The 13,207-nt window shown below is 40.5% G+C and overlaps 1 protein-coding gene and 1 long non-coding RNA gene across 3 annotated transcripts in view; one reads left to right on the top strand and one right to left on the bottom strand.

The window, feature by feature from the left end:
- The window catches only part of LOC146785792 (von Willebrand factor A domain-containing protein 5A-like), a 541,765-nt gene that overhangs the window by 308,387 nt on the left and 220,171 nt on the right, over positions 1–13,207 (top strand). Inside the window, exons 18-20 of the mRNA XM_085635057.1 lie at positions 157–192; positions 3,128–3,172; positions 10,596–10,640. Coding sequence (XP_085491183.1) covers positions 157–192; positions 3,128–3,172; positions 10,596–10,640 — 126 coding nt within the window. The remainder of the gene's footprint in view (positions 1–156; positions 193–3,127; positions 3,173–10,595; positions 10,641–13,207) is intronic.
- LOC146785793 (uncharacterized) overlaps positions 1–13,207 on the bottom strand; it is a 258,212-nt gene that overhangs the window by 220,506 nt on the left and 24,499 nt on the right. The window lies entirely within an intron of this gene.

Raw genomic sequence — 13,207 nt, 5'->3', positions numbered from 1 at the left:
GTGAATATGACAACCAGAGCATCAGTGTAGAGCTAAAGTGTAAATTCATAACATTAGTGCAGAGTAATAACTCCACTCATACTATAATATATCATCTATTAGCAATGAGAAGCTACAGAAGCCTCAAAGGTAATTTTGTCTTTACTTCTATTTCAGCATGGATGGCTAGGCGCCGCAGTATGCCAATGGCAGGTAAGATTATCAAGATTGATATTCAACTTGAAACATTTAATTTTGTATTTTTAGACAATGACTGAAGTCATACGCAATCAGGTAGATGGTAAGAATTCATACAATATGATTATTAAGAATATTGATTTCACAGGGTGTTGCTAGGTTTCATCCGGGAACAAGTTAGATCTACTTCTAGGCAAACAGCATTCAAAATAATGATGCGAGAGGGGCACTATGCGAATATAGTTTTGTTCCGGATACAATTCACTGCCAGAAATGTTCTCGATTATCAAGGTTGTTTAAAAGAATTACACATTGTGGACCTACTTATTGTTTCTGAATAGTCAAATGAGCCGCCAGATTTCCTTTTAAAAATTTGAGAATTTGGTGGGCTTCCTTTGGAGATGAGCATTTCGACTCGGTATTCGGTGCCATGTGCTGAGCGAGTCTGTAAATTATGCGAGTCTGGAGTTCACGGTGTAGAGGAGGTTATGTTTTCTTGTCCCTCCTTCTCTATCTGCAGAACAGTTTATCTGCAAAGAATGTCTCTAGATATTAATACTCGAACAGTTACTTTAGTTCTGGATCTAACATTTTTCCTTTTTCTCATTCAGTAAGATATTTCTCATCTTTTATTAAATCTATTTGTGGATCATTAGATTTTTAACTTGTCTTTTGAATCTGTATCTAAGAGTTGGTTGACTATGTGTTTTATGTATTGTGGAATATTTTTCACGTTGGCTTTTTGTGAAAACCTAATCGTTAATAAAGAAACTGAACTAATCATCTACTCTACAAAGACTGTTTACTAGTGCACTGGCGGGTGAAGTTCTTTTTATCTCACCCGTAAGCTGGAGATAGAATTTTTTTCTGCTGAAAAAAGTAGCACCTTCTAAATGTTTTCCAGTTTTACGCACCAAAGATTAAACAGCGATAACTCTAAGCATGCTGACTTTATTGCACCCGATAATTTCTGAGTGTGGTAAACTCTGCACCTTTTGTAATTTGAGTTTCTTGTGCAGTCACATGTTTGTGTAAGGATTCCAAAATAATGAGGCACTTGAAGTCGAGGTCTAAGATTCAATTTGACTATTTGCCAGTTTGGTGGAGACAATAAAACACAAGGGGCTGTTTTAGTGTAAAACAGAGCAGCCTATATGTAAAGTGAGCTCTGGTATATAATTAGCTTTCTAAAGTTTAGAGCAGTAAATTAGCACAGGTATCCAGGTGGTAGCATGAGTACAATATTTAGCCAACTACCTTCACATTCATTGTATTTGTTGCCTTTCTCTGTGCCCTTTCCCTTGAATTGCCAGTAGACTTATAATTGGCAGTAGAGGAACCGGGTCCATTGTATTCACTGCTCTGCATTGTCTTGGCCAGAGCAAAGATTCATTTTTCTACCTACCCCTTGAAATGTAATTTCAGCTTAACCTTTCATTACGTGGAGCCTTTTTTGGGAATATCACGTTTACAGGTCGATTGCTAGCCACAAAGTATGAACTACCTCCTGTTTTAGGGCAGGTGTAACAACATCTACAATTACTAGTTTTAGTAGGACCAGCTACATTGCCCACTAACACCCAGAGAGTTGTTTAGGCACTAGTCTATGGTGCATCTCAACAAATGTGCCTTGAACAGACCTTAAAGGTGAACAGACTAGCAGATGCCCACATGTAGATAAGAAGATTGTTAGACCTTTGCAAATACATGGTGGGTGTCTAGGGAATAATGTTAGATGTTAGGTAATCAGTTTCTAAGTCTTAAGGGCTCTAAAAGTAAGACCGGCATCCTTAGAGGTAATCTGCACATTGACACATATCACTGTAAACATTCCTTTGCTTCTGATATTTGTTTCTCTGCAAAGACCATAAATCAATCTAAGAGTGTGGTTATAAGTCCTGCTTACCATAATTTTTGATAAATATCTGCAGAATAATTGCTAGTCTTTGTCTGTCAAATGCTTTCGGCAGTTTGCTGAAAACCAACCGCGTTCATGGAGTCCCAAAACTCAAGGCACTACTGACCACCATACAATAGCATATGGGAGCTTTGACGCATGGCGTTTACAAGAAGAAACACAGTAGTACATTTGCAGGAACCTCAATGTCGGAACCAATATATCAACAAGTAAGTACGGAGATACCAGAAGTTGTATTAGATAAGAATATGTCCCCAAATATGGCAAAGCCTTGAAGATCACAAGAGTTATTCAAAGCCTGCATGAAGAGGCAAGGTATGTCCTTGCCATCTGTATCTACTGCACAGTGGGGGGACATTTTGGCAAACTTACAGTAAATAAGATAACAAAATTGAGGCATCATAAGAACCAGATGTGCATTTATATCAACATGCCACCACCAGTAAACATGTCACGGAGGCAGTTGTGTCATGACTGGATATTCTAAATGATCAAGAGAAAAGGCCTATTCAACATAATTTAAGCAGTCATGCCATGCAGGTACTTTGAAACCAAATGAGTACAAAAAAGCGGATGTGGCCAAAGCTTTTTGTGTGGAAAAATGATTTTGTCGCAATGGGGCTCAGATGGTTACCCGGTTACCCTGCATTGTTTCTTTGTTCACGTAATTTTGAAGCATTTACTGGTAACTACAACATACAATTTGTATACAAATATTATTTATGAAGCCATAACCTATATTTTCACAGGTGCACATTTTGTTTACTTCACAAGTCAGAGATCATGAGTTTCTCATATCTTCCATGGGTCAGACTTTTAATTGAATACTCTGCTGATGAACACATCAAATGTGTAGAGGTAGGCAAACTGCATTAATTCAACAGGTGCCTTGAATGCATCCTTACAAGAAGAGAGGGCTATCCAGAAGGAACAGCTTTAATCTTCCACTCACTCCTCAAGTATAGGATTTTCTGTTGGTAATTAAAAGCTGCAGAAACCTTAAGCCTTTCTTGTCTTTTTCTTCTGTTTTAGATTTGTGCAGAGCTCCACCCTGCCAACCACCACCACATATGCGAGGTAATCTTGCCAAAATTGATGCCCATCTGGGAACCTATTGTTATTTTATTTGTTGGCGACTGAATGCCACCTTTTAGGGACTAGGTCCCAAACGTCCTAAAAGCAACATGGGTTATCTCGATGAAACACACAGTTTGTAATGACATTATAAAAAATACACTGTTTGACTCACGTTGGGATAGGGGCATGGAATCTCTTTCGATGTTCCGTATTCAGTGTTGTACTTTTACAATCAAAATATTTGTAGCCTAGCCCTATCCGTGGTTTCTTGAAATGCAACCAGGCGGGTGTTTTATGAACCCCTTAGATTCACTGCACAGTCAACTCATATTTAGAGTAGAGATTCTTAAGTCCAGTATTTATGGACAAAATGTATTTTACCTGATATAAAGAAACTATCCAGTTGCATTCTGGTCTTTGTAGTTTACACAACATCACTTGATTACTGCTTGTGACCAAGGGCCTGATATAGATCATGGTGGATGGGTTACTCTGTCACATTGGTGACTGATATGCTGTCCGCCGAAATAGAAGTCCCATTATATTCTATGGGATTTAAATTTCGGCGGATAGGATATCCGTCACCGTGGTGACGGAGTAACCCGTCCGCCAAGATTTAAATCAGGCCCTAAATAAGGTCTCAAATAAAAGTTATGTTTCATTACTAATCATCCCCATTTCATTTTCATAATGTGACCATTGCAGTGTAACTATAACTCCTATCATGTATTTTACTCCCATTAAGTCCAATATGAGAAGCCTAGCAATTGTTAAATACTTACTTGTACATAGTTTGCCATAAAATATCAAATTGGGAGTTCTAAACTCTGATACAATACTTTTAGCTTGTCCTGCTTTTCCTCCTCGTCAGATTTGGGCATTTGAGGAAATTGAATGTTTGGACTCCCTGCTTTGCTCAATGCTACTAAAACAAATCCGTGGTTACTGGAGTCCTGGCCCAAATTTACTTTCACTCAAACTGCTAAAAGCAAAAAGGAAAACAATTCTTATAGATGGCATTGTCCAGATGAACTAAGCTCCCTACTCATCACAGATACAGCGGATCACCAGGAGCAGTTCATCACTCTGCTTCAGACTCGGAGATCCAATCCACCACTGACATAAACTACATCCTTTGTGAAAATAGGGACACAGGGCTAAGCCTTATAAAGGGAAATAATGATATACTTGAAATGAATATAAGTAGTGCTGAGGCATGCTGCAGGTTTCTTTTAACCCCTTAGAGGATAGTTTATGGAGTGAAACTGGGAATTATCCCACATTTCAAGTGCATTGCCTGTATGTACTCTACAACTTTACAATCTAAACTGCTGGTATTTGTTTTAAGGTTACTTATTGTTTCTTTCACTTTTAACAAATATTTTAGCTATCTTCTCAAAACAACTTGTATCTACTGTACAGTGGGGAACATTTTTGGTAAACTTGCAGGAAATAAGTGAGGCATTACAAGAACCAGATAAACATTCAAGTCCGAATGTATGAAAATAACTTCCTATGTTGCCATATTGAAAGCACACTGAATAGAGAGGTGTTTACCCATTGTCTTAATTTGGACAAAGAGAATTTACCCCATAAATTAGAAGGAAGAGACTGCAAGGCCTTGGCTGTGGCTATGAAGAAAGGCCGGTTACCTTCGGTAACTGGCCTTGACATTTGGGGCATCAAGAAGGAATTTCAAGGCTCAGTGAAGTTAGAAATCATGAAGTATGGAGCATTCTGGTAAATCTCCTAGTGTACAATTCCCAGTGGACTTGAAGATCACTCTACTGAGGCTTGTGAGTAAGCCTGGGCAAAGCACTACGCTACGCTCGCGTAGTTTGCGAAGTTCGCGCTACTTCGCACTACGCGAACTGGACGTAGCACAGTGCGAACAAGCGTAGCGTAGTGTTGCGTAGTGCTGCGGTCATTTTTTGCTTGCTCGCGGTCCTCAACGTCAAGTTGGCGACCGCGAGCAAGCAAAATGACATCCCGGCGAGACTTTTTCCTTGTTCGCGATCAGCAACATAAAGTTGGCGATTCCGAGCATGGAAAATAAACCTCCCGGCTAGATTCCCAACGCGAGGAGGTCAGGTTTCTCATTGCGAGGGGTCACGTATGCTCGCGATGAGAAACTCCCAGTTCGCGTTGAGAAAGCTGCCGCTCGAGTAAAAATCTACTCGAGCAGCAGAAAACTACAGCTCGCACTGTGCAAGATGCCATTTTCAATGATTGCACAGTGCCGGTTGCTTGTCCGCACTGTGCAATCATTGAAAACAACATCTTGCACAGTGCGAACATGTTACTACGCAGTTCGCGAAGTGCTACGCGTAGCTCGCGTAGTGCGAACTTCACTTTGCGTAGCTTCGCGAAGTGCTACTTCGCGAACTACGCCCACCCTTACTTGTGAGCCAGTGCAGTGGCCTCAGTAAAAAGATGATATGGTCTTGTCCGTCCAGACAATAATCAAATACGCTGCTGCATTCTGCACCAACTGTAACTGGTTTATGAGTTTTTCAGAGACCGCTAATCAAATTGCATTGCTACAGTTCAGCTGAGCCTGGTTCAGCTTATTAATGAATGGGATGTATGGTGCCTTTCTTAGGGTTTTTAGTTAAAGCAGGAACTGGACGTCTTTGTGACTTGTTTATTCAAAGACAAGTTGCACAGAAACCATAGATGAGGGAAGAGGACTTTTTATTTGGGGATACTGAAGAATTTACAATAATAATGTGTCTTATGTGGTCTTAAGAAGCACTATGTTCTATATTTATTCTGTTTTTATATTTATTTGAACTTTAGAGAAACATATTAAACTAATATATCAAAAGTAGATAAAACGAAAATGTAATCCATTTTGTGTGTCTTACTATCTTGAGATCATACAAAATACTAAATAACTGCAGTCAGTGTCTCATTAAAATGTTTGTAAAGGATATATTGTTGGAACAAATTTTGAAACTTTGTTGAATGCAGATGACATATGTAGGAAAGTAGCTATGCTTCTATGGTTACCCCCACTTTTTGCTTGATGTAATGCTGTTTGTGACTAGTCTGACTGAGATCCTGCTAATCAGGACCCCAGTCTCTCTGTTTTCTCCCCTAAATTGTATGGTAAGTACTTAGGTTCATCCCAGATTGGATACTGGGGTACCCTTATCAGTCCCTAGTACATGATACCAAGGTAACCAGGGCATAGGTACTCCAGAGGTCCCCATAGGCTGAAGCACGTATTATGTCACCTATAAGAGACCATTCAAACTATCTCTACAGGCCTGTCATTGCAGCCTCTGTAAGCTGGTGCTAGCACCCCTTACGAATGATATAGGTTTCCCTATACCTAAGGTCACTGCACTCAAAACTAATAAGTCACCCCCACAGCAGGCCTTTTCAATCCTGAAGGCAGGGTGCTTGGTTCTAAGTGTGACGGTGCCCCTGCATGAGCAGTGAGACAGAACAACAGTATCTCAACTGGTATCATTAAAGAGGACGGTTAGACATGTATGTACAATACATTACACGAAAAGAAGACGGGAGACTCAGAGTAGATTTTTTAAATCTGCACTTGGCATCATATAATTAAGATCACAATTAGGAAGGTACAGTTGTAGCAGCACTGTAGGCAAAAAAATGCATGAGCAACCCGAATTGGACTTGGTGCTAAATTGTTTTCGTGACACATACAGTGGCGACGCAAGTGACAATGTGCAGTCAGCGAATAGTGGATACACTACTGTGTCCCTTTCAGAGAGATTCTTTGTTTCACAACCTGCATGCGCCGAATTTAATGCATTTGAGATCACCCCCCATTCAGATACAGTCTCTCTGCGAGACGGTGACCACGAGACTGCATCCCTCATAGGCAGACACCTCGCTACCTACAAGCGTTCACCTTGACGCGCTACACACCGCTTTAGCCTTTTACCACCTAGAATCCCAGACGTTGTCAATCACATTTCCTGTGCATTTCATGTAGCATGACCCTCAGGTAGTCCTCTTAGGTACGCGCTCCCACCTTTCCCTGACCCATCTCCATTCCCTCCCTGTACAGCACTGCTAAATTTACAACCCGGTCCTGAAGATGTTCCTGAGTAATAGGATCGAAACGTCGTCGACTCCTCAGCGCAACTGATGGAGCATTACCTTTTGTGGTTCAACTGAAATTGTTGTCATTATTCATCTGAACATTGTATATTACTGTCTTGAACCACAATATTCACTGTAAATACTTGTTCACATCTTCACTTCGCGCCGTTTTCGCTGACTGCACATTGTCACTTGCGTCGCCACTTTATGTGTCACGAACACAATTTAGCACCAAGTCCAATTCGGGTTGCTCATGCATTTTTTTGCCTACAGTGCTGCTACAACTGTACCTTCCTAATTGTGATCTTAATTATATGATGCCAAGTGCACATTTCAAAAATCTATTCGGAGTCTCCCGTCTTCTTTTCGTGTAATGTATTGTACATACATGTCTAACCGTCCTCTTTAATGATACAAGTTGAGATACTGTTGTTCTGTCTCACGTACCTACCCAAATCTCAACATGGTTTATGGGTTACACTCCTGTTGCTAAATACCTGCATAAGCAGGACACTCCTACAGCCTTCGGAGTCCAATCTCCCCGTTTGTAAGTGAGACAGCCATATAACACATAGAGGGACGCAGTGTCATTACGCGATGACCATCTCGAAACTGGCTGTAACAAACCCCATCGTGTTTAGTATCAAACATGATGAAATCATACCCCCACACTGTGAACGGTGTGAAAAGTATGATTCCAAGCACTATAAAGACCCTCATTAGGTCCTCAGTGCTCCCGGTACCAGTCTTCTAGACCCGGCAGCACAACATGGCTGCTGAAAGCCTAATCGTTAATAAAGAAACTGAACTAATCATCTACTCTACAAAGACTGTTTACTAGTGCACAGGTGGGTGAAGTTATTTTTATCTCACCCTTAAGCTGGAGATAGAATTTTCTTGTGCTGAAAAAATAGCACCTCCTAAATGTTTTCCAGTTTTACGTACCAAAGATTAAACAGCGATAACTCCAAGCATGCTGACTTTATTACACCCGATAATTTCTGAGTGTGGTAAACTGCACCTTTTGTAATTTGAGTTTCCTGTGCAGTCACATGTTTGTGTAAGGATTCAAAAATAATGAGGCACTTGGAGTTGAGGTCTAAGATTCAATTTGACTATTTGCCAGTTTGGTGGAGATGATGAAAGACACTAGGGCTGTATTACCTGTAAAACAGAGTGGCCCCATTACATGTGGGCCCTGGCATATAATTAGCTTTCTAAAGTTTAAAGCAGTACATTAGCACAGGTATACAGGTGGTAGCATGAGTACAATATTTAGCTAACTAGCTTCACATTCATTGTATTTGTTGCCTTTCTCTGTGCCCTCTCCCTTGAATTGCCAGTAGACTTATAACTGGCAGTAGAGGAACCGAGTCCCTTGAATTCACTGCTCTCCATTGTCTTGGCCAGAGCAAAGATTTATTTTTCTACCTACCCATTGAAATGTAATTTCAGCTTAACCTTTCATTTTGTGGAGCCTTTTTTGAGAATATCACGTATACAGGTCGATTGCTAGCCACAAAGTATGAACTACCCCCTGTTTTAGGGCGGGTGTAACAACAACTACAATTACTACTTCTAGCAAGACCAGCTACATTGCCCACTAACACCCAGAGAGTTGTTTAGGCACTGGTCTAAGCCGCATCACAACAAATGTGCCCTGAACAGAACTTAAAGGTGAACAAACTAGCAGATGCCCACATGTAGATATGAAGATTGTTGGACCTTTGCAAATACATGGTGGGTGTCTAGGGAATAATCTGGCACATGCATCAACAAAGACTTTTGCGATTCCTTAATAACGATTTTTAAGGAATCGCAATTAAGGAATTGCAAAAGCCTATGCATGTAGGAATCGCTATAAAAATAGCGATTCCTACAAATTCCTTAATTGCGAGTCGCAAATTGCGAGTCGCAATTAAGGAATGCCGTCCCATTCATTCCTATGGGCCTCCAGGCCCATAGGAATGAATTGGAGATTGCATGAGCAATTTGCGAGTACCAGTAGGTACTCTAAAATTGCTCATACAATTTCAAGGGTGCAAGGGTGTCAAAATGACACCCTATTGCACCCCTGAAATTGATCTGTGAACATATGTTGCACACACACATGCTCTAAGGGCATGTGTGTGCGCAACATGAAACTTTGAAAAATGCACAAAAATGCATTTTTCAAAGTTTTTGCAAATTACCATGAAGTTCAACTTCATGGTAATTTGCTCCCCCTATTAGCGAAATCGCTAATTTTTTCACTTTCATGCATTGCAGTTAAGGAATCTCAATTTGGGATTCCTTAAATGCAATCGCAATTTAAGGAATCGCAATTTAGAGATTCCTTAAATTGCGATTACCGGTCTGAGAATCTGCCCGTTTGCGACCGGTTTTTACATTAATGCATGTGCCTGAATGTTAGATGTTAGGTAATCAGTTTCTAAGTCTTAAGGGCTCTAAAAGTAAGACCGGCATCCTTAGAGGTAATCTGCACGTTGACACATATCACTGTAAACATGTCTTTGCTTCTGATATTTGTTTCTCTGCAAAGACCATAAGTCAATCTAATAGCATGGTTATAAGTCCTGCTTACCACACGTTTGATAAATAGCTGCAGAATAATTGCTAGCCTTTGTCTACTGCACAGTGGGGAACCTTTTGGCAAACTTACAGTAAATAGGACAACAAAATTGAGGCATCATACGAACCAGATGTGCATTTATATCAACATGCCACCACCAGTAAACATGTCACAGAGGCAGCTGTGTCATGACTGGAAATTCTTAATGATCAAGTGAAAAGGCATATTTCGCATAACTTAAGCAGTCATGCCATGCAGGTACTTTGGAACCAAATTTGTACAAATATCCAGATGCTGCCAAAGCTTTTTGTGTGAAAAATGAATTTGTCGCAATGGGGCTCAGATGGTTATCTGGTTACCCTGCATTGTTTCTTTGTTCATGTTATTTGGAAGCCGTGCACATCTGTTCAAACATTTACTGGTAACTACAACATATAATTTGTATAGAAATATTATTTATGAAGCCATAACCTATATTCTCACGGGTGCACATTTTGTTTACTTCACAAGTCAGAGATCATGAGTTTCTCATATCTTCCATGGGTCAGACTTTTAATTGAATACTCTGCAGATGAACACAGCAAATGTGTAGAGGTAGGCAAACTGCATTATTTCAACAGGTGCCTTGAATGCATCCTTACAAGAAGAGAGGGCAATCCAGAAGGAACAGCTTTAATCTTCCACTCACTCCTCAAGTATAGGATTTTCTGTTGGTAATTAAAAGCTGCAGAAACCTTAAGCCTTTCTTGTCTTTTTCTTCTGTTTTAGATTTGTGCAGAGCTCCACCCTGCCAACCACCACCACCTATGTCAGGTAATCTTGCCAAAATTGATGCCCATCTGGGCACCTATTGTTATTTTATTTGTTGGCGACTGAATGCCACCTTTTAGGGACTAGGTCCCAAACTTCCTAAAAGCAACATGGGTTTTCTCGATGAAACACACAGTTTGTAATGACATTATGAAAAATATACTGTTTGACTCACGTTGGGATGGGGGAAATGGAATCTCTTTCGATGTTCAGTATTCAGTGTTATACGTTTACAATCATAATGTTCGTAGCCTAGCTCTGTCCGTGGCTTCTTGAAATGCTACCAGGCGGGTGTTTTATGAACCCCTTAGAATCATTGCTCAGTCAACTCATATTTAGAGTAGAGATTCTTAAGTCCAGTATTTATGGACAAAATGTATTTTACCTGATATAAAGAAACTATTCAGTTGCATTCTGGTCTTTGTAGTTTACACAGCATCACTTGATTACTGCTTGTGACCAAGGGCCTGATATAGATCATGGTGGATGGGTTACTCTGTCACAATGGTGACTGATATGCTGTCAGCCGAAATAGAAGTCCCATTATATTCTATAGGATTTAAATTGCGGCGGTGACGGAGCAACACGTCTGCCAAGATTTAAATCTGGCCCTAAGTAAGGTCTCAAATAACAGTTATGTTTCATTACTGGTCATCCCCATTTCATTTTCATATTGTGACCATTGCAGTGTAAAAATAACTCCTATCATGTATTTTACTCCCATTAAATCTGATATGAGAAGCCTAGCAATTGTTAAATACTTACTTGTACATAGTTCGCCATAAAATATCAAATTGGGAGTGCTAGACTCTGATACAATACTTTTAGCTTATCCTGCTTTTCCTCCTCGTCAGATTTGGGCATTTGAGGGAATTGAATGTTTGGACTGCCTGCTTTGCTGAATGCTACTAAAACAAATCTGTGGTTACTGGAGTCCTGGCCCAAATTTACTTTTACTCAAACTGCTAAAAGAAACAAGCATTTGCAATGCAATCGGTCTCATTTCATTTCATTAGTCTTTATTGTCGATGCATTTCATCATAAAAGACATTTACAAAGCATTAAAAGATAAAAATACATATTTTAAAAGACACGATTTTAAAAAGAAACATGAACAAAGTGCTTAAAAATGGACCAATGTCTTAATGCCTCTTGTTTCTAATAAACCAAACCCAGGCCAAGAACTTAGCAACAGCAATAGCAACATATTCACTAGGCTCAAATCTCAACATTTCTAGAGCTTCTGACCCTTGTCTAGTGCCCAATGTTCGACATAAAGGCTTGAGCCATTTAGCTCGGGGTGCAGCATAGGCAGGACATGCAAAGAAGATATGACCAACAGAATCCATACAGTCAGGGCAACTTTTACATGAGTCACTAGACATACCCTTCCACTTTTTGGTGAAAGAGTTAGTCTGAAGTGTGCCTACCCTAAATTGATGATAAAGTTTCCTGTCACAAGGTCTGGTGATGGTATCCCAGTATACTTCGAGGAATGGGGTTCTTTTTTGGGCCAGGAACCTTCCTGTCAAGGACTCTGCAGTAACTGAATTGATATGTTTCTGCTGCACCATAGACCAGTAGAGACTCTTGAAGTCTTTCTTAGATGGAAAGGGGTTGCTAACGGGGTCGGTCCATAAGTTGACCAACCCCATGGAATTCAGGAGCTGCTTGGTCTGTTTGAACCAAGGAATGTTACCAGCCCCCAGAATAGAGCGCACATCAAGGAAGGCCTTTGCATAGAGGTCCAGCTCAGGGACTGTCCATAAACGCCTCCAAAAGGCCAGTGGCTTAAACCTCGCAATATCTTCAAACGAATGACAGCCAAGGTCCAGCAGGAGGGGTTTAACTGGGGTAGAACATGGAAGGCCCGTAAGTAATCTAAAAAATTTGTATTGTGCCTTAACCAAAGGAGAAAGATCTGCAAAGCCCCAGAGTTCAGCACCATAGAGGATCGCAGAGTTTATCCTCGCATTAAAGATTTTGATGGGGGGGCCTATCATTCTCGACTTGGATTGCTTATGTTCTTTAACTAGGCAACCAGAAAGCTGGGCAAATTTTAGAGATAGAACATCAATTTGCGGCCTCCAGTCCAACTTATTTTCAAAAACTACCCCTAGATAGGTCATAACGTGTGTACGCTCAAGCAAAGCTTTGTCCATAAAAACATGTCCCTTTATGCCTCTCCCTTTATTAAAAACCATATATTTGGTTTTGGACACATTGACCGCCAGGTCAAAATCAGAACAGAAATGCGTAAAGACATTAAGTGCCGCCTGTAGTCCAGATAGGGTCTGAGAGAGAAGTAGGGTGTCATCGGCGAACATAAGGAGTGGGATTTTAATACCTCCAAGCGTAGGAGCGTCCGTCGATGTGTTGGAGTAGTACTTAACAACACTGTTGATAAACAATAAAAACAAAGTGGGAGCAAGGACGCACCCCTGCCTGACACCCCGATTGACCCTGAACCGACCAGTAACCTGGCCCTGTTTTCCCCAGCGGACTTGTGCGTAGTTATTGTCATGGAGCCTAATGATGATATTCAGAAGATCTGGAGGAAGCCCTAGCTC

Source organism: Triturus cristatus, chromosome 11 (genome assembly GCF_964204655.1).
Source record: "Triturus cristatus chromosome 11, aTriCri1.1, whole genome shotgun sequence".
NCBI classification, from domain to species: domain Eukaryota; kingdom Metazoa; phylum Chordata; class Amphibia; order Caudata; family Salamandridae; genus Triturus; species Triturus cristatus.
The sequence above is the reverse complement of the archived record's forward strand: the minus strand, read 5'-3'. Positions and strand labels throughout refer to the sequence as shown.